Below are 24116 nucleotides of genomic sequence, written 5' to 3' on the forward strand. Positions count from 1 at the left end.
TTGTAGATTGCTCTTAGTTCCAGAATGCTTATGTGAAGAGACTTTTTCAGGCTCGACCACACTCCCTGGAAATTTCTTCCCTGTGTGACTGCTCCCCAGCCTCTCAGGCTGGCATCCGTGGTCACCAGGATCCAATCCTGCATGCCGAATCTGCGGCCCTCCAATAGATGAGCCTCCTGCAACCACCACAGAAGGGATACCCTTGTCCTCGGCGACAGGGTTATCCGCAGGTGCATCTGAAGATGCGACCCTGACCATTTGTCCAACAGATCCCTTTGCATGGAATCTGCCGAAAGGGATTGCTTCGTAAGAAGCTACCATTTTTTCCCAGGACTCTTGTGCATTGATGTACAGACACCTTTCCTGGTTTTAGGAGGTTCCTGACCAGGTCAGATAACTCCTTGGCTTTTTCTTCGGGAAGAAAAACCTTTTTCTGAACTGTGTCCAGAATCATCCCCAGGAACAGCAGACGAGTTGTCGGCATTAATTGGGATTTTGGAATATTCAGAATCCATCCGTGCTGCTTTAGCACCTCTTGAGATAGTGCTAAACCCATCTCTAGCTGTTCTCTGGACCTTGCCCTTATTAGGAGATCGTCCAAGTATGGGATAATTAATACGCCTTTTCTTCGAAGAAGAAATATTATCTCGGCCATTACCTTTGTAAAGACCCGAGGTGCCGTGGACAAACCAAACGGCAGCGTCTGAAACTGATAGTGACAGTTTTGTACAACGAACCTGAGGTACCCCTGGTGTGAGGGGTAATTGGAACGTGGAGATACGCATCCTTGATGTCCAAGGATACCATAAAGTCCCCTTCTTCCAGGTTCGCTATCACTGCTCTGAGTGACTCCATCTTGAACTTGAACTTCTTTATGTACAGGTTCAAGGACTTCAGATTTAGAATAGGCCTTACCGAGCCATCCGGCTTCGGTACCACAAAAAGAGTGGAATAATACCCCTTCCCTTGTTGTAGAAGAGGTACCTTGACTATCACCTGCTGAGAATACAGCTTGTGAATGGCTTCCAAAACCGTCTCCCTTTCTGAGGGGGACGTTGGTAAAGCAGACTTCAGGAAACGGCGAGGTGGCTCTGTCTCTAATTTCAACCTGTACCCCTGAGATATTATCTGCAGGATCCAGGGATTTACCTGCGAGTGAGCCCACTGCGCGCTGTAATTCTTGAGACGACCGCCTACCGCCCCCGAGTCCGCTTGCGAAGCCCCAGCGTCATGCTGAGGCTTTTGTAGAAGCCGGGGAGGGCTTCTGTTCCTGGGAAGGAGCTGCCTGTTGCTGTCTCTTCCCTCGTCCTCTGCCTCGTGGCAGATATGAATAGCCCTTTGCTCTCTTATTTTTAAAGGAACGAAAGGGCTGCGGTTGAAAGGTCGGTGCCTTTTTCTGTTGGGGAGTGACTTGAGGTAGAAAGGTGGATTTCCCGGCCGTAGCCGTGGCCACCAAATCCGATAGACCGACCCCAAATAACTCCTCTACGCATCGCCTGTCCACTGTCGTGTCCATAAAGCTCTTCTGGCCGAAATGGACATAGCACTTACCCGTGATGCCAGTGTGCAGATATCTCTCTGTGCATCACGCATATAAAGAAATGCATCCTTTATTTGTTCTAACGACAGTAAAATATTGTCCCTGTCCAGGGTATCAATATTTTCGATCAGGGACTCTGACCAAACTACCCCAGCACTGCACATCCAGGCAGTCGCAATAGCTGGTCGTAGTATAACACCTGCATGTGTGTATATACCTTTTTGGATATTTTCCATCCTCCTATCTGATGGATCTTTAAGTGCGGCCGTCTCAGGAGAGGGTAACGCCACTTGTTTTGATAAGCGTGTTAGCGCTTTGTCCACCCTAGGAGGTGTTTCCCAGCGCTCCCTAACCTCTGGCGGGAAAGGGTATAAAGCCAATAACTTCTTTGAAATTAGCAGTTTTTTATCGGGGCACCCCACGCTTCATCACACACGTCATTTAATTCTTCTGATTCGGTAAAAACTACTGGTAGTTTTTTCACACCCCACATAATACCCTGTTTAGTGGTACCTGTAGTATCAGCTAAATGTAACATCTCCTTTATTGCCAAAATCATATAACGTGTGGCCCTACTGGAAAATACGGTTGATTCGTCACCTTCACCACCGGAATCAGTGCCTGTGTCTGGGTCTGTGTCGACCGACTGAGGCAAGGGGCGTTTTACAGCCCCTGACGGTGTTTGAGGCGCCTGGACAGGCACTAATTGAGTGTCCGGCCGCCTCATGTCGGCAAACGACTGCTTAAGCGAGTTGACGCTATCCCGTAATTCCACAAATAAAGGCATCCATTCTGGTGTCGACCCCCTAGGAGGTGACATCCTCATATTTGGCAATTGCTCCGCCTCCACACCAATAACGTCCTCATACATGTCGACACACACGTACCGACACACAGCAGACACACAGGGAATGCTCTATACGAAGACAGGACCCACTAGCCCTTTGGGGAGACAGAGGGAGAGTCTGCCAGCACACACCAAAAAGCGCTATATATGACAGGGATAGCCTTATGATTAAGTGCTCCCTTATAGCTGCTTTTATATTAATATATATAGCCATTTATTTTGCCCCCCCTCTCTGTTATACCCTGTTTCTGTAGTGCAGTGCAGGGGAGAGACCTGGGAGCCTTCCTGACCAGCGGAGCTGTGACAGAAAATGGCGCCGTGTGCTGAGGAGATAGGCCCCGCCCCTTTTCCGGCGGGCTCGTCTCCCGCTATTTAGTACATTTAGGCAGGGGTAAATATCTCCATATAGCCTCTGGGGCTATATGTGAGGTATTTTTAGCCTTTTTAAAGGTTTTCATTTGCCTCCCAGGGCGCCCCCCCCCCAGCGCCCTGCACCCTCAGTGACTGCCGTGTGAAGTGTGCTGAGAGGAAAATGGCGCACAGCTGCAGTGCTGTGCGCTACCTTAAGAAGACTGCAGGAGTCTTCAGCCGCCGATTCTGGACCTCTTCTTGCTTCAGCATCTGTGAGGGGGCCGGCGGCGTGGCTCCGGTGACCATCCAGGCTGTACCTGTGATCGTCCCTCTGGAGCTTCATGTCCAGTAGCCAAGAAGCCAATCCATCCTGCACGCAGGTGAGTTCACTTCTTCTCCCCTCTGTCCCTCGTTGCAGTGATCCTGTTGCCAGCAGGAATCACTGTAAAATAAAAAACCTAAGCTAAACTTTCTCTAAGCAGCTCTTTATGAGAGCCACCTAGAATTGCACCCTTCTCGGCCGGGCACAAAAATCTAACTGGAGTCTGGAGGAGGGTCATAGGGGGAGGAGCCAGTACACACCACCTGACCTGTAAAAGCTTTACTTTTGTGCCCTGTCTCCTGCGGAGCCGCTATTCCCCATGGTCCTTTCAGGAACCCCAGCATCCACTTAGGACGATAGAGAAAATGCATTTTGAAAGTGTGAAGACTCTACAATGCTACAGGATTATATTATGCACTAAAAGGGGAATGTAGTCAAAATGCCGGCGGTCAGGACCCCTGCATTCAGAAAACCGATGCCGGAAACCAGACAGCAGACATTTTGCTGATGGCCAGCATCCTGAAGCCCGCCCCTAATTTCCACTTGGTTGGTTGGTGGGTCCACCCCACCAATCAAATTGGAATAGAACCTCCCCACCGGGCCTGCAAGGGGCCTCACTGCCGGTATTCTGGTAGACGGGATGCCGCTGTTGGGATACTGACAGACAGCATCCAGTCTGCCGGTATATCATACCGGACCCCTAAAAGGTTTGTCCCAGACATGCAGTTAGAGCCAAGCAGAGCTATGTTCGTGCTCCCTGCTCACAGCTCCCACTACCACCAGGGGCAGACATTTCTGATTCTGCCGGCACTTCCAGCCTGTGTGCCCCAACCACTAAGAGCCCCCACTGGACAGCTTTTTCAGTCACCCACCTTGCCAAACATGTCAGGATACATCAGGGATTTTTATGTTCACAATATGTGCAGGCTGGGAAACTGACTACTATCACTGGAAGCATGCTGCTGGCTCCATAGGCCAGGCATTACTCAGGCAGCAATCATGAGCCGTATCCTGACTCTGTGGTGCCAGACTGTGCGGCAGGGCAACTAGTGCCTTGCTAGCTTTCCTGGAGGAAGCCATCAGTATTTGCAAACGAGAAAGGGAGGTGGTGGTGGGTGGGTAGATGGGGTAGGCCGCCCAATTGCATATATACTGGGGCTCTGTGACTGCATTACAATATAGTAATAAACTTATACAGAATGAGCCTCAGTTACAGTTGGCCATACGACAGTGTTTTTCCTGTCGCATGCATTTCTGTACTGTGCGTGCAAAGCAAAAATACACTGCTCAAAAAAATAAAGGGAACAATTAAACAACACAATGTAACTCCAAGTCAATCACACTTCTGTGAAATCAAACTGTCCACTTAGGAAGCAACACTGATTGACAATCAATTTCACATGCTGTTGTGCAAATGGAATAGACAACAGGTGGAAATTATAGGCAATTAGCAAGACACTCCCAATAAAGGAGTTGTTCTGCAGGTGGTGACCACAGACCACTTCTCAGCTCCTATGCTTTCTGGCTGATGTTTTGGTCACTTTTGAAAGCTGGCGGTGCTTTCACTCTAGTGGTAGCATGAGACGGAGTCTACAACCCACACAAGTGGCTCAGGTAGTGCAGCTCATCCAGGATGGCACATCAATGCGAGCTGTGGCAAGAAGGTTTGCTGTGTCTGTCAGCGTAGTGTCCAGAGCATGGAGGCGCTACCAGGAGACAGGCTAGTACATCAGGAGACGTGGAGGAGGCCGTAGGAGGGCAACAACCCAGCAGCAGGATCGCTACCTCCGCCTTTGTGCAAGGAGGAACAGGAGGAGCACTGCCAGAGCCCTGCAAAATGACCTCCAGCAAGCCACAAATGTGCATGTATCTACTCAAACAATCAGAAACAGACTCCATGAGGGTGGTATGAGGGCCCGACGTTCACAGGTTGGGGTTGTGCTTACAGCCCAACACCGTGCAGGACGTTTGGCATTTGCCAGAGAACACCAAGATTGGCAAATTTGCCACTGGCGCCCTGTGCTCTTCACAGATGAAAGCAGGTTCTCACTGAGCACATGTGACAGACGTGACAGAGTCTGGAGATGCCAAGGAGAACGTTCTGCTGCCTGCAACATCCTCCAGCATGACCGGTTTGGCAGTGAGTCAGTAATGGTGTGGGGTGGCATTTCTGTGGGGGGCTGCACAGCCCTCCATGTGCTCGCCAGAGGTAGCCTGACTGCCATTAGGTACCGAGATGAGATCTTCAGACCCCTTGTGAGACCATATGCTGGTGCGGTTGGCCCTGGGTTCCTCCTAATGCAAGACAATGCTAGACCTCATGTGGCTGGAGTGTGTCAGCAGTTCCTGCAAGACGAAGGCATTGATGCTATGGACTGGCCCGCCCGTTCCCCAGACCTGAATCCAATTGAGCACATCTGGGACATCAGGTCTCGCTCCATCCACCAACGCCACGTTGCACCACAGACTGTCCAGGAGTTGGCGGATGATTTAGTCCAGGTCTGGGAGGAGATCCCTCAGGAGACCATCCGCCACCTCATCAGGAGCATGCCCATGCATTGTAGGGAGGTCATACAAGCACGTGGAGGCCACACACACTACTGAGCCTCATTTTGACTTGTTTTAAGGACATTACATCAAAGTTGGATCAGCCTGTAGTGTGTTTTTCCACTTTAATTTTGAGTGTGACTCCAAATCCAGACCTCCATGGGTTAATAAATTTGATTTCCATTGATAATTTTTGTGTGATTTTGTTGTCAGCACATTCAACTATGTAAAGAACAAAGTATTTAATAAGAATATTTCATTCATTCAGATCTAGGATGTGTTATTTTAGTGTTCCCTTTATTTTTTTTGAGCAGTGTATATATGGCCATAGGTACATTTTGACTTAAAGGCCCCTTATATATGATCAGTTAGGGGGGTCAAAATTGTAAATTTAAGGGATCACCTACCTGCCAGTTGCCACATACATACAGGCTTGGGTTACTCATGTTGTGTTGTCAAATCCAATCATTTAGCTACACATTTACCCCTGATTAGGCAAAATAAACCACAGCATATAAAGAGAACTGACAAAGAACTTTGCACAAAGAGCTCTTAATATTGCTACAAGTATGACCGTATCAGTGAGTACTTCATAACATGTTATGTATGGTCCCTCCGTAGCAGAATTCCTCACACGCGCAGTGGTTGGTCAATGCACAGATAATTATATATATATATATATATATATATATATACACACACACACACAAATACACATACACACACATACATACAGTATATATAAAGTATAAAGTTTAACACTTGTGTGATGGCTATTTTTATGATATTTATTTTGAGCAATAGAGTAGGACCTGCAGTATAGTGCGGTCTCTTGCCAAAGGCTGCAGGCTAAATGCATTAATCAATACATGAACTCCACCGTTTATTATTGTTAGTTAATATAGCGAGTACAGAGCCCCTGTGATTTCTATTTAAACAATGTGGTCACAAACTGTATTGCTCCCCAAATCGTGGACTAGGTCTTGTGGAAAATGGCGTCACCAGGAACGGCGTTCCGGAACGTCCTGACTGCTGTATTAGGACAGGTGCGGGCGTTGCAGAAAAACAGCCCTCACACCAGCTTGGGAGCTCCGGGAGCAGTGGGGGGAGTCTGAAGTGTAAAGAAAGCCGACCCAAAATCGCCACCGCGGAGCAGGAGACAGACGTTAGAGGACACCCCTTGGCAACAAGTATGAGACAACTGGCAGCAAGCAGGGAAGCCCCTTAGCAATGAGCAAGAAACCCCTTGGCAACGAGCATTAGACACGTGGCAGTAAGCAAGAAACCCCTTGGCAATGAGAAAGAAACCCCTTGGCAACGAGCATGAGACTGCAGTGATCAGGGAAACCTCTTGGCAACAAGCATGAGACCCCTGGTAGCGATCAGGGAAACCCTTGGCAACAAGAATGGAACCCAGAACATGAAACACCTGGCAACGAGCATGGAACCCTTGGCAATGAGCATGAGACACCTGACAACGAGCAGGTAATTTAAAAGTAATTAAAAGCCTTACTTTTGGGCATAATTTGTAAGGGGCATTATTGTGTGTGGCATAACGTGTAATGGGCATTACGGTGAGTGGCATAACGTGTAAATGGCATTACGATAAGTGGCATAACGTGTAATGGGCATTATGGAGTGTGGAATAACGTGTAATGGGCATCACTGTATGTGGCATAACATGTAATGGGCATTACAGTGTGTGGCATAACATATAATGGGCATTACAGCGTGTGGCCTAACGCGTAATGGGCATTACAGTGTGTGGCATAACGTGTAATGGGCATTACGGTGTGTGGCATAACGTGTAATGGGCGATATGGTGTGTGTCAAATAGTGTAATGGGCATTATGGTATGTCATTGTGTAATGGGCATTGCTGTGTGTGGTATAATGTATAAGGGGCATTACAGTGTGTGGTATAATGTATAAGGGGCATTACAGTGTGTGGTATAATATGTAATGGCATTATGTAATACGTATTACTTGTTCCCACTCAAAATTACAAGACTTTATCAGTGCTTAAACCACTCTGTGGAATGCCCTCCCACGCAGAATAAGACTCCCCTCTAGTCCCCAAACCTTTAAACGTTCCCTGAAAACTCACCTCTTCAGACAAGCCTATTAAATTCCAGACCCACCCACATAACCTTCAATGCTTCCCTATCTAATTACATCCTCTCTGTACAGTACACATAACCTCACATTTTGTCTTCCACCATTGCTGGGTGATCATATCATACAACCCATTAAGAACCTAGCAATCTGGTGGACCATTATGCAATAGGTAGCATCTATCCTTGTTAAACAGAACAACAGAAAAAACTACTTGTACAGCGCCTCACCCAAATATGTGAATACGTAAACTGAGAACAACAATATAAATAACAATGTATATATAAATATAAAAGAACTCCTGAGACACTGCGCTTGCCACAAACCACTATGTGAGGATGGATGGAGATACTAGAAAACAACAAAAGTGGCCGCGCTGTGTGTCAGAAGTTTTGTAAAAATAGAGAGCACAACGTGTATGAAGGGTTTAAATATTTAATTTCATAAAAGACAATCAATTAATAAAAATGAATGCACACCTATATCTGTCTCAGGTGATGAATCAAATCCTATTCAACAGTGCAAAGAAGAGAGATGTATAAACGAATGAGCACAGTTCCAGATAATATGCTCTATCATTCACCGGATAGATAATAATGCAAGTAATACCTCTCCAGAATGGGCTGGTGTATATTAGCCGAGCGTCCCCGGCTAATGAGTCCTGCGTTGCCCACTGTACTGCACAGATGAGAGGATTTATCGAGTACCCGGTGTTAGACACCTGCCGCTGTGGATGAGTGTATGGCAGTCTCGTGTTTCCGTGGTGGCTGCCCGGCGGAGAGTAACGAGCCGCAGCGGTGACATGAGATGCGGCTTCTTGTGATAGTGAGCCGGTGAGCGCTGATAGGGATACAGCGGTGTGGATTGCACAGGGATTGTTCACCTGGACCAGGTGTGCAGAAGGCGGAGTCCTTTAGGACTTTGCACTGTTGAATAGGATTTGATTCATCACCTGAGACAGATATAGGTGTGCATTCATTATTATTAATTGATTGTCTTTTATGAAATTAAATATTTAAACCTTTCATACACGTTGTGCTCTCTATTTTTACAAAACTTCTGACACACAGCGCGGCCACTTTTGTTGTTTTCTAGCATCTATCCTTGTGTATCAATGCCTATTTCCCTATAGATTGTAACCTTACGAGCAGGGCCTTCCTACCACTATGTCTGTCTGTGTTTGCCCAGTTTTGTTCTATTACTGTTGGTCTAATTGTAAAGCGCAACGGAATATGCTGCGCTATATAAGAAACTGTTGTTAATAATAATAATAGGCATTGCAGTGTGTGAGATAATGTGCAAGGGGCATTACTAGAAGGATACAAATGACGTATAATGTTAGGAGCTTGAATCAGGATTTTTATTTTTCCTGTGGTGGCCAACGTCTGGGCATGCAGGTTGCAAAAATTGGGGTATAAGGAAGCCTTTCCTGCAAGGCCACAGCCAGAGAGGCCACACCCTTTTCGGGGGTAAGAATAAATTCTTCTTACATACATTTTTTATACTTGCATAGGAAGTCTTTCTTCTTACAAAAGGTGCTCCGTCCACTGTAACTCCTCACACATTACCCACAGCTCCGCCCACCCCCGGGAGTTTTTTAATTTACTGTTAACGCTGGTAATAATATTGGAGGACACAGCAGTAAACTTCAAACAGGCTCTCAAGACCCACTTCTTCACCAAACCCAGCCTAACCTCCTATACTGTCTTAAATTGTAAAAGTCACTTTTCTCTAACGTCCTTGGGGATGCTGGGACTCCGTAAGGACCATGGGGAATAGACGGGCTCCGCAGGAGATAGGGCACTTTAAGAAAGCTTTGGACTCTGGGTGTGCACTGGCTCCTCCCTCTATGCCCCTCCTCCAGACCTTAGTTTTACACTGTGCCCAGAGCAAGATGGGTGCACTGCAGAGAGCTCTCCAGAGTTCTCTGCCTAGAAGCATTTTTGTTTGGATTTTTTTCTACCTTTTACTACTTTTTCACAGGGAGCACTGCTGGCAACAGGCTCCCTGCATGGAGGGACAGGAGAGAGGAGCAGACCTTGTTGTCAAAGATAGGCTCTGCTTCCTCGGCTACTGGACACCATTAGCTCCAGAGGGGGTGAACGCAGGTTCTTACTGGGCGTCCACCCCCGGAGCCGCGCTGCCGTTCTCCTCACAGAGCTAGAAGTACAGAAGACAGAAGTCGTCAGAAGCCTTCAGCTTCACTGAGGTAACGCACAGCACTGCAGCTGTGCGTCATTGCTCCCATACACCTCACATACTCCGGTCACTGTAAGGGTGCAGGGCGCAGGGGGGGGGCGCCCTTGGCAGCAATATAAACCTCTGCATGGCAAAAAGACTATATACATGTACAGGTGGGCTCTGTACATGTATATAAAAGAGCCCCCGCCATATTTTACTAAGTTTGAGCGGGACAGAAGCCCGCCGCCGAGGGGGCGGGGCTTCTCCCTCAGCACTCACCAGCGCCATTTTCTCTCCACAGCACTGCTGAGAGGAAGCTCCCCGGACTCTCCCCTGCTTACACACGGTGAAAGGGTGCTTAAAAGAGAGGGGGGGGGGGGCACATAATTGGCGGTTTACATATTATACAGCGCTGCTGGGGAAAAACATTTTGTGTTGGTCTCCAGGGTTATTGCGCTGGGGTGTGTGCTGGCATACTCTCTCTCTGTCTCTCCAAAGGGCCTTGACAGGGATACTGTCTTCAGGAAAGGGGTTCCCTGTGTGTGTGTGAAGTGTATCGGTACGCGTGTGTCGACATGTTTGACGAGGAAGGCTCGCTTAATGTGGAGGGGGAGTGCTTGAATGTCAGGTCGCCGTTGGCAACGCAGACACCGGAATGGGTGGATATGCTGAATGTCTTGAATGCAAATGTCAATCTATTGCATAAAAGATTAGACAAGGCAGAAGCTAGGGATCAGTCAGGTAGCCAGTCCATGCCTGTCCCTGGGGCGCCAGGTCCTTCGGGGTCTCAGAAGCGCACCATATCCCAGATCGATGACACAGATACCGACACAGATACCGACTCTAGTGTCGACTATGAAGATGCAAAATTACAGCCGAAGGTGGCTAAGGGTATACGGTACATGATTATTGCCATTAAAGAGGTTTTGCATATTACTGAGGGTACACATGTATAAAGGGAAAAAGCCTGAAGTCACTTTTCCATCCTCATTTGAATTAAGTGACTTGTGCGAAAAGGCTTGGGAATCTCCGGATAGGAGACCACAAGTTCCCAAAAGGATTCTCATGGCGTATCCTTTTCCACAAACTGATAGGATACGCTGGGAATCTTCGCCAAAAGTTGACAAGGCGCTGACACGTTTGTCCAAAAAGGTGGCACTGCCTTCTCAGGATACGGCTTCCCTCAAGGAACCTTCTGATCGCAGGCAGGAAATTACCTTAAAGCACATTTACAATCATTCCAGTACTATTGCTCGACCGGCTATGGCGTCGGCCTGGGTATGTAGTGCGGTTGAGGCATGGGCAGATTCCTTATCTACGGAAATTGACACCTTAGATAGGGACGCCATTCAAATGACCATAGAGCATATCAGAGATGCTGCCTTGTATATGAGGGATGCTCAGAGAGACATTTGTTTATTAAGCTCCAGAATAAATGCTATGTCTATTTCTGCTAGGCGGCGCTTGTGGACCAGACAGTGGACGGGAGATGCCGATTCAAAGCGGCATATGGAGTCCTTGCCTTACAAAGGGGTGGAGTTGTTTGGAGACGGCCTCTCGGATCTTGTCTCTACGGCTACGGCTGGTAAGTCAAATTTCTTACCTTATGTCCCCCCGCAGCATACAAAAAAGGCACCTCATTATCAAATGCAGTCCATTCGTTCCAATAAAAACAAGAAGGTACGTGGATCATCCTTTGTTGCCAGAGGGAAAGGCAGGAGAAAAAAGCTGCACACAGCTAGTTCCCAAGAGCAAAAGTCCTCCCCTGCGTCTGCAAAGTCCACCGCATGACGCTGGGGCTTTCCGAGGGGAGGCAGATCTGGTGGGGGCTCGTCTTCGGTTTTTCAGCCACGTCTGGGTTCACTCGCAGGTGGATCCCTGGGCATTAGAGATTGTTTCTCAGGGATACAGGCTTGAATTCGAAGACTTGCCTCCTCGCCGATTTTTCAAACCGGCACTGCCAGCTTCCCCGTCAGAGAGGGAGCTAGTGTTGGCAGCAATCCAAAAATTTTATATTCAACAGGTGATTGTCACAGTTCCTCATCTCCAGCAAGGAGAGGGATATTACTCAACCCTGTTTGTGGTCCCGAAACTGGACGGTTCGGTCAGACCCATTTTAAACCTGAAATCTCTGAACCTGTACTTGAAGAGGTTCAAGTTCAAAATGGAATCACTTAGGGCGGTCATCGCCAGCCTGGAGGGGGGGGATTGGATGGTGTCCCTGGACATAAAGGATGCTTACCTTCATGTTCCGATATTCCCCCCGCATCAGGCGTTCCTGAGATTTGCAGTGCAGGACTGTCACTACCAATTTCAGACGTTGCCGTTTGGGCTTTCCACGGCCCCGAGAATTTTCACCAAGGTAATGGCGGAAATGATGGTGCTCCTGCGCAGGCAGGGGGTTACAATTATCCCATACTTGGACGATCTCCTCATAAAGGCGAGATCTCGGGAGAGGTTGCTGGACAGTGTCTCTGTCCATGAAGACGTTGCAGATACACGGCTGGATTCTCAATATACCGAAGTCCCAGCTAGTCCCTACAACGCGTCTGACCTTTTTGGGGCTGATTCTAGACACAGACCAGAAAAAGGTTTTTCTTCCGATCGAAAAGGTTCAGGAACTCATAGCCATGGTCAGGAACCTATTAAAACCAAAAAAAGGTTTCAGTGCATCATTGCACGCGGGTCCTGGGGAAGATGGTGGCTTCCTACGAGGCCATCCCTTTCAGCAGGTTCCATGCGAGGACTTTTCAATGGGACCTCTTGGACAGGTGGTCCGGGTCCCATTTACAAATGCATCAAAGGATCACCCTGTCTCCCAGGACCAGGGTATCTCTCCTGTGGTGGCTGAACAGTGCTCACCTACTAGAAGGTCGCAGGTTCGGCATTCAGGACTGGGTCCTGGTGACCACGGACGCAAGCCTCCGAGGCTGGGGAGCAGTGACACTGGGTAGAAATTTCCAAGGTCTCTGGTCAAGCCTAGAGTCTTGTCTCCACATCAACGTCCTGGAGTTGAGGGCCATATACAACGCCCTGCGTCAAGCGGAGGAATTGCTTCGGAGAAAACCGGTTCTGATTCAGTCAGACAATGTCACGGCAGTGGCTCATATAAACCGCCAAGGCGGAACAAGGAGCAGAATGGCCATGGCAGAAGCGACCAGGATTCTACGCTGGGCGGAAGGCCATGTAAGCGCGCTGTCAGCGGTGTTCATCCCGGGGGTGGACAACTGGGAGGCGGACTTCCTCAGCAGGCACGACCTGCATCCGGGAAAGTGGGGACTTCATCAAGAAGTCTTCGCACAGATCACGGATCGTTGGGGACTGCCTCAAATCGACATGATGGCATCCCGTCTCAACAAAAAGCTAAAGCGGTATTGCGCCAGGTCAAGGGACCCTCAGGCGGTAGCGGTAGACGCTCTGGTGACACCTTGGGTGTTCAGATCGGTCTATGCGTTTCCTCCTCTTCCTCTCATACCCAAGGTGTTGAGAATAATACGAAGAAGCAGGGTCAGAACAATACTCATTGTTCCGGATTGGCCACAGGGGACTTGGTATCCGGAGCTGCAAGAGTTGCTCGCAGGGGATCCGTGGCCTCTTCCTCTAAGGCAGGACCTGCTGCGGCAGGGGCCCTGTCTGTTCCAAGACTTACCGCGGCTGCGTTTGATGGCATGGCGGTTGAACGCCGGATCCTAGCGGAAAAAGGGATTCCGGAGGAATCAAGGCTAGGAAAGACGTGACGTTAAAACATTATCACCGTATATGGCGGAAATATGTTTCTTGGTGTGAGGCCAGAGCTGCTCATACGGAGGAGTTCCATTTGGGCCGTCTACTTCACATCCTTCAAACAGGAGTGACTTTGGGCCTAAAATTAGTGTCCAAAAAGGTCCAGATTTCGGCCTTATCCATTTTCTTTCAAAGAGAATTGGCCTCTATTCCTGAAGTACAGACCTTTGTGAAGGGAGTGCTGCATATTCATCCTCCCTTTGTGCCTCCGGTGGTGCCTTGGGATCTTAACGTGGTGTTACGTTTCCTCAAGTCACCTTGGTTTGAACCACTCAAAACTGTGGAGTTGAAATACCTCACGTGGAAAGTGGTCATGTTGTTGGCGTTAGCTTCGGCAAGACGTGTTTCCGAATTGGCGGCTTTATCACATAAAAGCCCATACTTGGTTTTTCACGTGGATAGGGCAGAGTTGAGGACTCACCCTCACTTTCTGCCAAAAGTGGTCTCATCTTTTCATGTGAACCAACCTATTGTCGTGCCTGTGGCTACACGGGACTTGGAGGATTCAGAGTCCCTGGATGTAGTCAGGGCTTTGAAGATTTATGTGACCAGAACGGCTAGAATCAGGAAGACTGAAGCTTTGTTCATTCTGTATGCGGCCAACAAGGTTGGCGCTCCTGCTTCAAAGCAGACTATTGCTTGCTGGATCTGTAACACGATTCAGCAGGCGCATTCTACGGCAGGATTGCCGTTACCGAAATCTGTTAAGGCCCACTCCACTAGGAAAGTGGGCTCTTCTTGGGCGGCTGCCCGAGGGGTCTCGGCATTACAGTTGTGCCGATCAGCTACTTGGTCGGGGACAAACACCTTTGCAAAGTTCTATAAGTTTGATACCCTGGCTGAGGAGGACCTCCTGTTTGCTCAATCGGTGCTGCAGAGTCATCCGCACTCTCCCGCCCGTTTGGGAGCTTTGGTATAATCACCATGGTCCTTACGGAGTCCCAGCATCCTCAAGGACGTTAGAGAAAATAAGATTTTACTTACCGGTAAATCTATTTCTCGTAGTCCGTAGAGGATGCTGGGCGCCCGTCCCAAGTGTGGACTTCTTCTGCAAGACTTGTATATAGTTATTGCTTACATAAGGGTTATGTTATAGTTTTTCGGTGGAACCGTGGCTATGTTGTTGTTCATACTGTTAACTGGGTAAGTTTATCACAAGTTATACGGTGTGATTGGTGTGGCTGGTATGAATCTCGCCCTTAGATTTACAAAAATCCTTCCTCGTACTGTCCATGTCCTCTGGGCGGAGGGGCATAGAGGGAGGAGCCAGTGCACACCCAGAGTCCAAAGCTTTCTTAAAGTGCCATATCTCCTGCGGAGCCCGTCTATTCCCCATGGTCCTTACGGAGTCCCAGCATCCTCTACGGACTACGAGAAATAGATTTACCGGTAAGTAAAATCTTATTTTTTCCTGTTTTGATTATTCGTTTATGTACTCTGTAATTGGGAGCTGCAGATCCCTTGTGGCAACATATAAATAAATAAATACTAATAATAATAATAATAATAATAATAATAATATAGGGACTCCATGAAAAAATTGTGAAGTCAGCCAAGTGAACAACAAACAGATAAAAAAACAACACTATGTGAACTGGTGGAGTCTCCAATTCACAGAAATATATACTGCACTGAAGTATACTTACTACTTGTAGAGGACATGCGGCTGTAGTCTGACCTGCAAAACAAATAACAAATTAAATGTTAATTATTCACATTCTGCCGAACTCCCAGTAACATTGTGAAATGATCTCTTTCTGGAAGTTATTACAAGTAAAAAATATTCATCTTGCAAACTTGCACAGCTCTTGCTAGACTTTGTACCACTAGCACAACATTCATTCTTTTATCTAAGGTAAATGCATCTGGAATGGCTCCAATTTGTCTATTAAACGACACTGCTAGTGAGAATGTCAGATAAACCTATAATAGGACATGCATTTTTACCAGTAAACAATATAAATAAAGTCAATTGCTGCAACTTACAGACCGTGGCAGGATGTATATGGCGGGCTCCAGGGATACCCACTAAAGGTGGTCAGAGTTGTTCGCTCGCTAGCAGTTTTTAGCAGCCGTGCAAACGCTATGCCGCCATCCACTGGGAGTGTATTGTAGCTTAGCAGAAGTGTGAACGAAAGGATCGCATAGCAGCGGCAAACTTTTTTTGTGCAGTTTTAGAGTAGCTCAATACCTACTCCGCACTTGCGATGACTTCAGACTGTTCAGTTCCTGTTTTGATGTCACGAACACGCCCTGCGTTCGCCCAGTCACGCCTGTGTTTTTCCTGGCACGCCTGCGTTTTTCCGAACACTCCCTGAAAACGGTAGGTTGACACCCAGAAACGCCCACTTCATGTCAATCACTCTGCGGCCAGCAGTGCGACTGAAAAGCTTTGCTAGACCTTGTGTGAAATGGCTTCTTTCGTTACAGCTGTACGACGCGCGTGCGCATTGCGCTGCATACGCATGTGCAGAAGTGCCTTTTTTTGCCTCATCGCTGCACAGTGAACGATTGCAGTTAGCGATCAACTCGGAATGACCCCCAAAATGCAGCCTATAAATGATTGGATACAACTACTATTCTTGACAGAAATGTTTGTTTAGGAGAATGCCTCATGCCTGCAGCTGCTAATGAATGGATATGCTGCAGTCTAATACCTCTTTTAGACTAAAATTGCGGGTCGCAGCCGGGAGCCTGACACGGGTGCTACACGGTTGCGACCCGCGTCAGCCCCCTTTCCCGTTGCAGGTGACGTGGGTGGCGCTTGGAAATCACATGATCATTAACCGCCGCCTGTACATTACTGTGAGGATCTCCCCTTTACACTGCACAACTTGCCGGGTTGAACCCGTGTTCAACCCTGCAAACTACCAGAGTAGGAATACCGGGTCACTCGACCCGGATTATTCTAACTCGACCATTTTACACCAACCAGCAACACGGGTTATGCACGTTTATGTGCAATTACCCGTGTTATATGCTGGCAGTGTAAAAGGGGTATAATGAAAAATGAGGGTGATGATTATCGGGGCCAGATGAACAATGAGGCAAATGGGACTACAGCTCCAAGCCTCCTCATAAAAAAAGGAGGCCCATCATCAGGACCACATGATGATGACCAGCTGCCCACACGGTCTCCCATAAAGATGACCTGTACCTTCACTTACACATAAAATTAAATTTCTAGGTTTACAGTATGAAAAACAAACACAGCAACCAAAAAGCAGCGGTATCTCTCCTAAAAGAAATGAGCGCCATATTCCTTTAATCCGCAGGCAGTTTCCTTCCTCTCATTTACATCTGTATTTTGCCCAAGATAGCTCAAATCTAAAAACCAACTAGTTTTCCTTAAAGTCTATTGTGACAAATTCAAGTTACTTAACGGGTGACTGGTTAGACAGAGAATTCTGTGCAGCCTACTGTATATAGCGCTCCACATTACTTCACCACACAGGGTCTACTGATTGCTAAAACAGCTTAGAACAACATTATAAGGAGGAGGAATTCTCATTCCTACAGTGTAAGGTTTTATTGCATCCTCAGACAGCAGAGGTTTCAGCTCCACAGCTTCCTATTAATTAAATCAGGTTTCCCCCAATCCGCAGCTCATATTCTGAGAGTATTCACACAGGAAAGTGAATGTTATTCCTATGCCCTTCTGTGTGTAACGTAAGGTCAATATGATGTCCTCTATATTCATAGATACTGTCTGTATGACCAATACGGCATCCGGACTACAGGTCGACAGTCAAAAGGTTGACATGGACAGTTGATACATGAACGTCGACATGTTCATTTGGTCGACACATGTTTTCCCCCCATGTTTTTGAATTTGTTCCTTCCTTGACTATCCAAGTCACAAATCATAATCTTTAGTAAGTGAGACACCACGTCCGAGCGCGGCGAGTGAAGAGAGCCTGCGTGGGGACGAGTTTCTACTTATGACAAAATATTCACACTAACCATAAAAATGCAAAAAAGTCGTGACCCTGTCAACCGTAGATCCTCTACACCATACCCAACCAATACACTGATGATTCACAGCAGCAGAAATATAAGGGCTGGGGATGTGGCTGCTACTGGGTTCAGCACTGGTGCGTTGCCTTCTCGTCCTCTCTTCCCCGCTGGCCCTGCAGAGCATAATACACTGCTCAAAAAAATAAAGGGAGCACTTAACAACACAATGTAACTCCAAGTCAATCACACTTCTGTGAAATCAAACTGTCCACTTAGGAAGCAACACTGATTGACAATCAATTTCACATGCTTTTGTGCAAATGGAATAGACAACAGGTGGAAATTATAGGCAATTAGCAAGACACCCCCAATAAAGGAGTTATTCTGTAGGTAGTGACCACACACCACTTCTCAGCTCCTATGCTTTCTGGCTGATGTTTTGGTCACTTTTGAAAGCTGGCGGTGCTTTCACTCTAGTGGTAGCATGAGACGGAGTCTACAAACCACACAAGTGGCTCAGGTAGTGTAGCTCATCCAGGATGGCACATCAATGCGAGCTGTCGCAAGAAGGTTTGCCGTGTCTGTCAGCGTAGTGTCCAGAGCATGGAGGCGCTACCAGGAGACAGGCCAGTACATCAGGAAACGTGGAGGAGGCCAACAACCCAGCAGCAGGACCGCTACCTCTGCCTTTGTGCAAGGAGGAACAGGAGGAGCACTGCCAGAGCCCTGCAAAATGACCTCCAGCAAGCCACAAATGTGCATGTGTCTACTCAAACGATCAGAAACAGACTCCATGAGGGTGGTATAAGGGCCCGACGTCCACAGGTGGGGGTTGTGCTTACAGCCTAACACCGTGCAGTACGTTTGGCATTTGCCAGAGAACACCAAGATTGGCAAATTCGCCACTGGCGCCCTGTGCTCTTCACAGATGAAAAAAGGTTCTCACTGAGCACATGTGACAGACGTGACAGAGTCTGGAGACGCCAAGGAGAACGTTCTGCTGCCTGCAACATCCTCAAGCATGACAGGTTTGGCAGTGGGTCAGTAATGGTGTGGGGTGGCATTTCTTTGGGGGGCCGCACAGCCCTCCATGTGCTCGCCAGAGGTAGCCTGACTGCCATTAGGTACCGAGATGAGATCCTCAGACCCCTTGTGAGACCATATGCTGGTGTGGTTGGCCCTGGGTTCCTCCTAATGCAAGACAATGCTAGACCTCATGTGGCTGGAGTGTGTCAGCGGTTCCTGCAAGACGAAGGCATTGATGCTATGGACTGGCCCGCCCGTTCCCCAGACCTGAATCCAATTGAGCACATCTAGGACATTATGTCTCGCTCCATCCACCAACGCCACGTTGCACCACACTGTCCAGGAGTTGGCGGATGCATTAGTCCAGGTCTGGGAGGAGATCCTCAGGAGACCATCCGCCACCTCATCAGGAGTTTGCCCAGGCATTGTAGGGAGGTCATACAGGCACGTGGAGGCCACACACACTACTGAGCCTCATTTTGACTTCTTTTAAGGACATTACATCAAAGTTGGATCAGCCTGTAGTGTGTTTTTCCACTTTCATTTTGAGTGTGACTCCAAATCCAGACCTCCATGGGTTAATAAAATAAGATTTTACTTACCGATAAATCTATTTCTCGTAGTCCGTAGTGGATGCTGGGACTCCGTAAGGACCATGGGGATATAGCGGCTCCGCAGGAGACAGGGCACAAAATAAAAGCTTAAGGATCAGGTGGTGTGCACTGGCTCCTCCCCCTATGACCCTCCTCCAAGCCTCAGTTAGGATACTGTGCCCGGACGAGCGTACATAATAAGGAAGGATATTGAATCCCGGGTAAGACTCATACCAGCCACACCAATCACACCGTACAACTTGTGATCTGAACCCAGTTAACAGTATGATAAACGCAAAGGAGCCTCTGAAAAGATGGCTCACAACAATAATAACCCGAATTTTTGTAACAATAACTATATACAAGTATTGCAGACAATCCGCACTAGGGATGGGCGCCCAGCATCCACTACGGACTACGAGAAATAGATTTATCGGTAAGTAAAATCTTATTTTCTCTGACGTCCTAGTGGATGCTGGGACTCCGTAAGGACCATGGGGATTATACCAAAGCTCCCAAACGGGCGGGAGAGTGCGGATGACTCTGCAGCACCGAATGAGAGAACTCCAGGTCCTCCTCAGCCAGGGTATCAAATTTGTAGAATTTAGCAAACGTGTTTGCCCCTGACCAAGTAGCTGCTCGGCAAAGTTGTAAAGCCGAGACCCCTCGGGCAGCCGCCCAAGATGAGCCCACCTTCCTTGTGGAATGGGCTTTTACTGATTTTGGCTGTGGCAATCCTGCCACAGAATGTGCAAGCTGAATTGTACTACAAATCCAACGAGCAATCGTCTGCTTAGAAGCAGGAGCACCCAGCTTGTTGGGTGCATACAGGATAAACAGCGAGTCAGATTTTCTGACTCCAGCCGTCCTGGAAACATATATTTTCAAGGCCCTGACAACGTCAAGCAACTTAGAGTCCTCTAAGTCCCTGGTAGCCGCAGGTACCACAATAGGTTGGTTCATGTGAAATGCAGAAACCACCTTAGGTAGAAATTGAGGACGAGTCCTCAATTCCGCCCTGTCAGAATGAAATATCAAGTAAGGGCTTTTATATGATAAAGCCGCCAATTCTGACACACGCCTGGCTGAAGCCAAGGCTAACAGCATCGACACCTTCCATGTGAGATATTTTAAGTCCACAGTGGAAAGTGGTTCAAACCAATGTGACTTTAGAAAACTCAACACCACATTGAGATCCCAAGGTGCCACTGGAGGCACAAAAGGAGGCTGAATGTGCAGCACCCCTTTTACAAATGTCTGAACTTCAGGTACTGAAGCCAGTTCTTTCTGGAAGAAAATCGACAGGGCCGAAATTTGAACCTTAATGGACCCTAATTTTAGGCCCATAGACAGTCCTGTTTGCAGGAAATGAAGGAAACGACCCAGTTGAAATTCCTCTGTAGGGGCCTTCTTGGCCTCACACCACGCAACATATTTACGCCAAATGCGGTGATAATGTTTTGCGGTTACGTCCTTCCTGGCTTTGACCAGAGTAGGGATGACTTCTTCTGGAATGCCTTTTTCCCTCAGGATCCGGCGTTCAACCGCCATGCCGTCAAACGCAGCCGCGGTAAGTCTTGGAACAGACAAGGCCCCTGCAGTAGCAGGTCCTTTCTTAGAGGTAGAGGCCACGGTTCGTCCGTGAGCATCTCTTGAAGTTCCGGGTACCAAGTCCGTCTTGGCCAATCCGGAACCACGAGTATAGTTCTTACTCCTCTCCTTCTTATGATTCTCAGTACTTTTGGTATGAGAGGCAGAGGAGGGAACACATACACTGACTGGTACACCCACGGCGTTACCAGAGCGTCCACTGCTATTGCCTGAGGGTCCCTTGACCTGGCGCAATATCTGTCCAGTTTTTTGTTTAGACGTGACGCCATCATGTCCACCTTTGGTTTTTCCCAACGGTTTACAATCAGGTGGAAGACTTCTGGGTGAAGTCCCCACTCTCCCGGGTGAAGGTCGTGTCTGCTGAGGAAGTCTGCTTCCCAGTTGTCCACTCCCGGAATGAATACTGCTGACAGTGCTATCACATGATTTTCCGCCCAGCGAAGAATCCTTGCAGCTTCTGCCATTGCCCTCCTGCTTCTCGTGCCGCCCTGTCTGTTTACGTGGGCGACTGACGTGATGTTGTCCGATTTGATCAACACCGCCTGACCCTGAAGCAGAGGTTTTGCTTGACTTAGGGCATTGTAAATGGCCCTTAGTTCCAGAATGTTTATATGAAGAGACGTTTCCAAGCTTGACCACAGGCCCTGGAAATTCCTTCCCTGTGTGACTGCTCCCCAGCCTCTCAGGCTGGCATCCGTGGTTACCAGGATCCAATCCTGAAAGCCAAATCTGCGGCCCTCTAGTAGATGAGCACTCTGCAGCCACCACAGGAGAGACACCCTTGTCCTTGGCGACAGGGTTATCCGCTGATGCATCTGCAGATGCGATCCGGACCATTTGTCCAGTAGATCCCACTGAAATGTTCTTGCATGGAATCTTCCGAATGGAATCGCTTCGTAAGAAGCCACCATTTTCCCCAGGACCCTCGTGCACTGATGCACTGAGACCTGTCCTGGTTTTAGGAGGTTCCTGACTAGCTCGGATAACTCCCTGGCCTTCTCCTCCGGGAGAAACACCTTCTTCTGGACTGTGTCCAGAATCATTCCTAGGAACAGTAGACGTGTCGTTGGAATCAGCTGCGATTTTGGAATATTTAGAATCCACCCGTGCTGACGTAACACTACCTGAGATAGTGCTACTCCGACTTCTAACTGTTCCCTGGATCTTGCCCTTATCAGGAGATCGTCCAAGTAAGGGATAATTGAAATGCCTTTTCTTCGTAGAAGAATCATCATTTCGGCCATTACCTTGGTAAAGACCCGAGGTGCCGTGGACAATCCAAACGGCAGCGTCTGAAACTGATAATGACAGTTTTGTACTACAAACCTGAGGTACCCTTGGTGAGAAGGGTATATCGGGACGTGGAGATAAGCATCTTTGATGTCCAGAGACACCATATAGTCCCCTTCTTCCAGGTTCGCTATCACTGCTCTGAGTGACTCCATCTTGAATTTGAACCTTTTTATGTAAGTGTTCAAGGATTTCAGATTTAAAATTGGTCTCACCGAGCCGTCCGGCTTCGGTACCACAAACAGCGTGGAATAATACCCCTTTCCTTGTTGCAGGAGGGGTACCTTGATTATCACCTGCTGGGAATACAGCTTGTGAATGGCTTCTAGAACTTTGGTAAAGCAGACTTCAGGAAACGATGAGGGGGAAACGCCTCGAATTCCAGTTTGTACCCCTGCGATACTACCTGTAGAATCCAGGGATCCACTTGCGAGTGAGCCCACTGCGCGTTGAAATTTTTGAGACGGGCCCCCACCATATCTGAGTCTGCTTGTAAAGCCCCAGCGTCATGCTGAAGACTTGGCAGAAGCAGGGGAGGGCTTCTGCTCTTGGGAAGCGGCTGCATGGTGCAGTCTTTTTCCTCTTCCTCTGCCCCGGGGCAGAAAGGAGTGGCCTTTTGCTCGCTTGTACTTATGGGAACGAAAGGACTGAGATTGAAAAGACGGTGTCTTTTTCTGCTGATGTGGAGTGACCTGGGGTAAAAAGGTGGATTTTCCAGCCGTTGCCGTGGCCACCAGGTCCGATAGACCAGCCCCAAATAACTCCTCCCCTTTATACGGCAATACTTCCATGTGCCGTTTGGAATCCGCATCCCCTGACCACTGTCGCGTCCACAACGCTCTTCTGGCAGAGATGGACATAGCACTTACTCTTGATGCCAGGGTGCAAATATCCCTCTGTGCATCACGCATATATAATAATGCATCCTTTAAATGTTCTATAGTTAACAAAATATTGTCCCTATCCAGGGTATCAATATTCTCAGTCAGGGAATCCGACCATGCGACTCCAGCACTGCACATCCAGGCTGAGGCGATTGCTGGTCGCAGTATAACACCAGTATGTGTGTATATACTTTTTAGGATATTTTCCAGCCTTCTATCAGCTGGTTCTTTGAGGGTAGCCGTATCAGGAGACGGTAACGCTACTTGTTTAGATAAACGTGTGAGCGCCTTATCTACCCTAGGGGGTGTTTCCCAACGCGCCCTAACCTCTGGCGGGAAAGGATATAATGCTAATAATTTTTTAGAAATTAGCTGTTTTTTATCGGGAGAAACCCACGCTTTTTCACACACCTCATTTATTTCCTCTGACTCAGGAAAAAATATTGGTAGTTTTTTCTCACCCCACATAATACCCTTCTTTGTGGTACTTGTAGTGTCAGAAAGGTTCAATGCCTCTTTCATTGCCGTGATCATGTAACGTGTGGCCCTACTGGACATTACGTTTGTCTCGTCACCGTCGACACTAGACTCAGTATCTGTGTCAGGGTCTGTGTCGACCCACTGAGGTAACGGGCGTTTTAGCGCCCCTGACGGTGTCTGAGACGCCTGGACAGGCACTAACTGATTTGCCGGCTGTCTCATGTCGTCAACAGTTTTTTGCAAATTGCTGACATTATCACTTAATTGTTTAAATACAATCATCCAGTCAGGTGTCGACTCCCTAGGGGGTGACATCACCAACGCAGGCAACTGCTCCGCCTCCACATAATTTTCCTCCTCATACATGTCGACACACGCGTACCGACACACAGCACACACACACCGGGAATGCTCTGATAGAGGACAGGACCCCACTTAGCCCTTTGGAGAGACAGAGGGAGAGTCTGCCAGCACACACCCAGCGCTAAATATATATACAGGGATAACCTTATATAAGTGTTATTCCCTTATAGCTGCTGTTAATTATTGTTATTTGCTGCCAACAATGCCCCCCCTTCTCTTTTTTACCC

The 24116-nt window shown here is 48.1% G+C and overlaps 1 protein-coding gene across 3 annotated transcripts in view; it reads right to left on the minus strand.

The window, feature by feature from the left end:
- FAM124A (family with sequence similarity 124 member A) overlaps positions 1 to 24116 on the minus strand; it is a 399378-nt gene that overhangs the window by 89086 nt on the left and 286176 nt on the right. For all 3 annotated transcript variants that reach the window (XM_063951961.1, XM_063951960.1, XM_063951959.1), the window contains exon 2: positions 15332 to 15363. In XM_063951961.1, the coding sequence (XP_063808031.1) occupies positions 15332 to 15347 (16 nt within the window). In that variant the 5' untranslated portion in view covers positions 15348 to 15363. The remainder of the gene's footprint in view (positions 1 to 15331; positions 15364 to 24116) is intronic.

The sequence above is a fragment of the Pseudophryne corroboree genome, chromosome 2, assembly GCF_028390025.1.
Source record: "Pseudophryne corroboree isolate aPseCor3 chromosome 2, aPseCor3.hap2, whole genome shotgun sequence".
In the NCBI taxonomy this organism is placed as follows: domain Eukaryota; kingdom Metazoa; phylum Chordata; class Amphibia; order Anura; family Myobatrachidae; genus Pseudophryne; species Pseudophryne corroboree.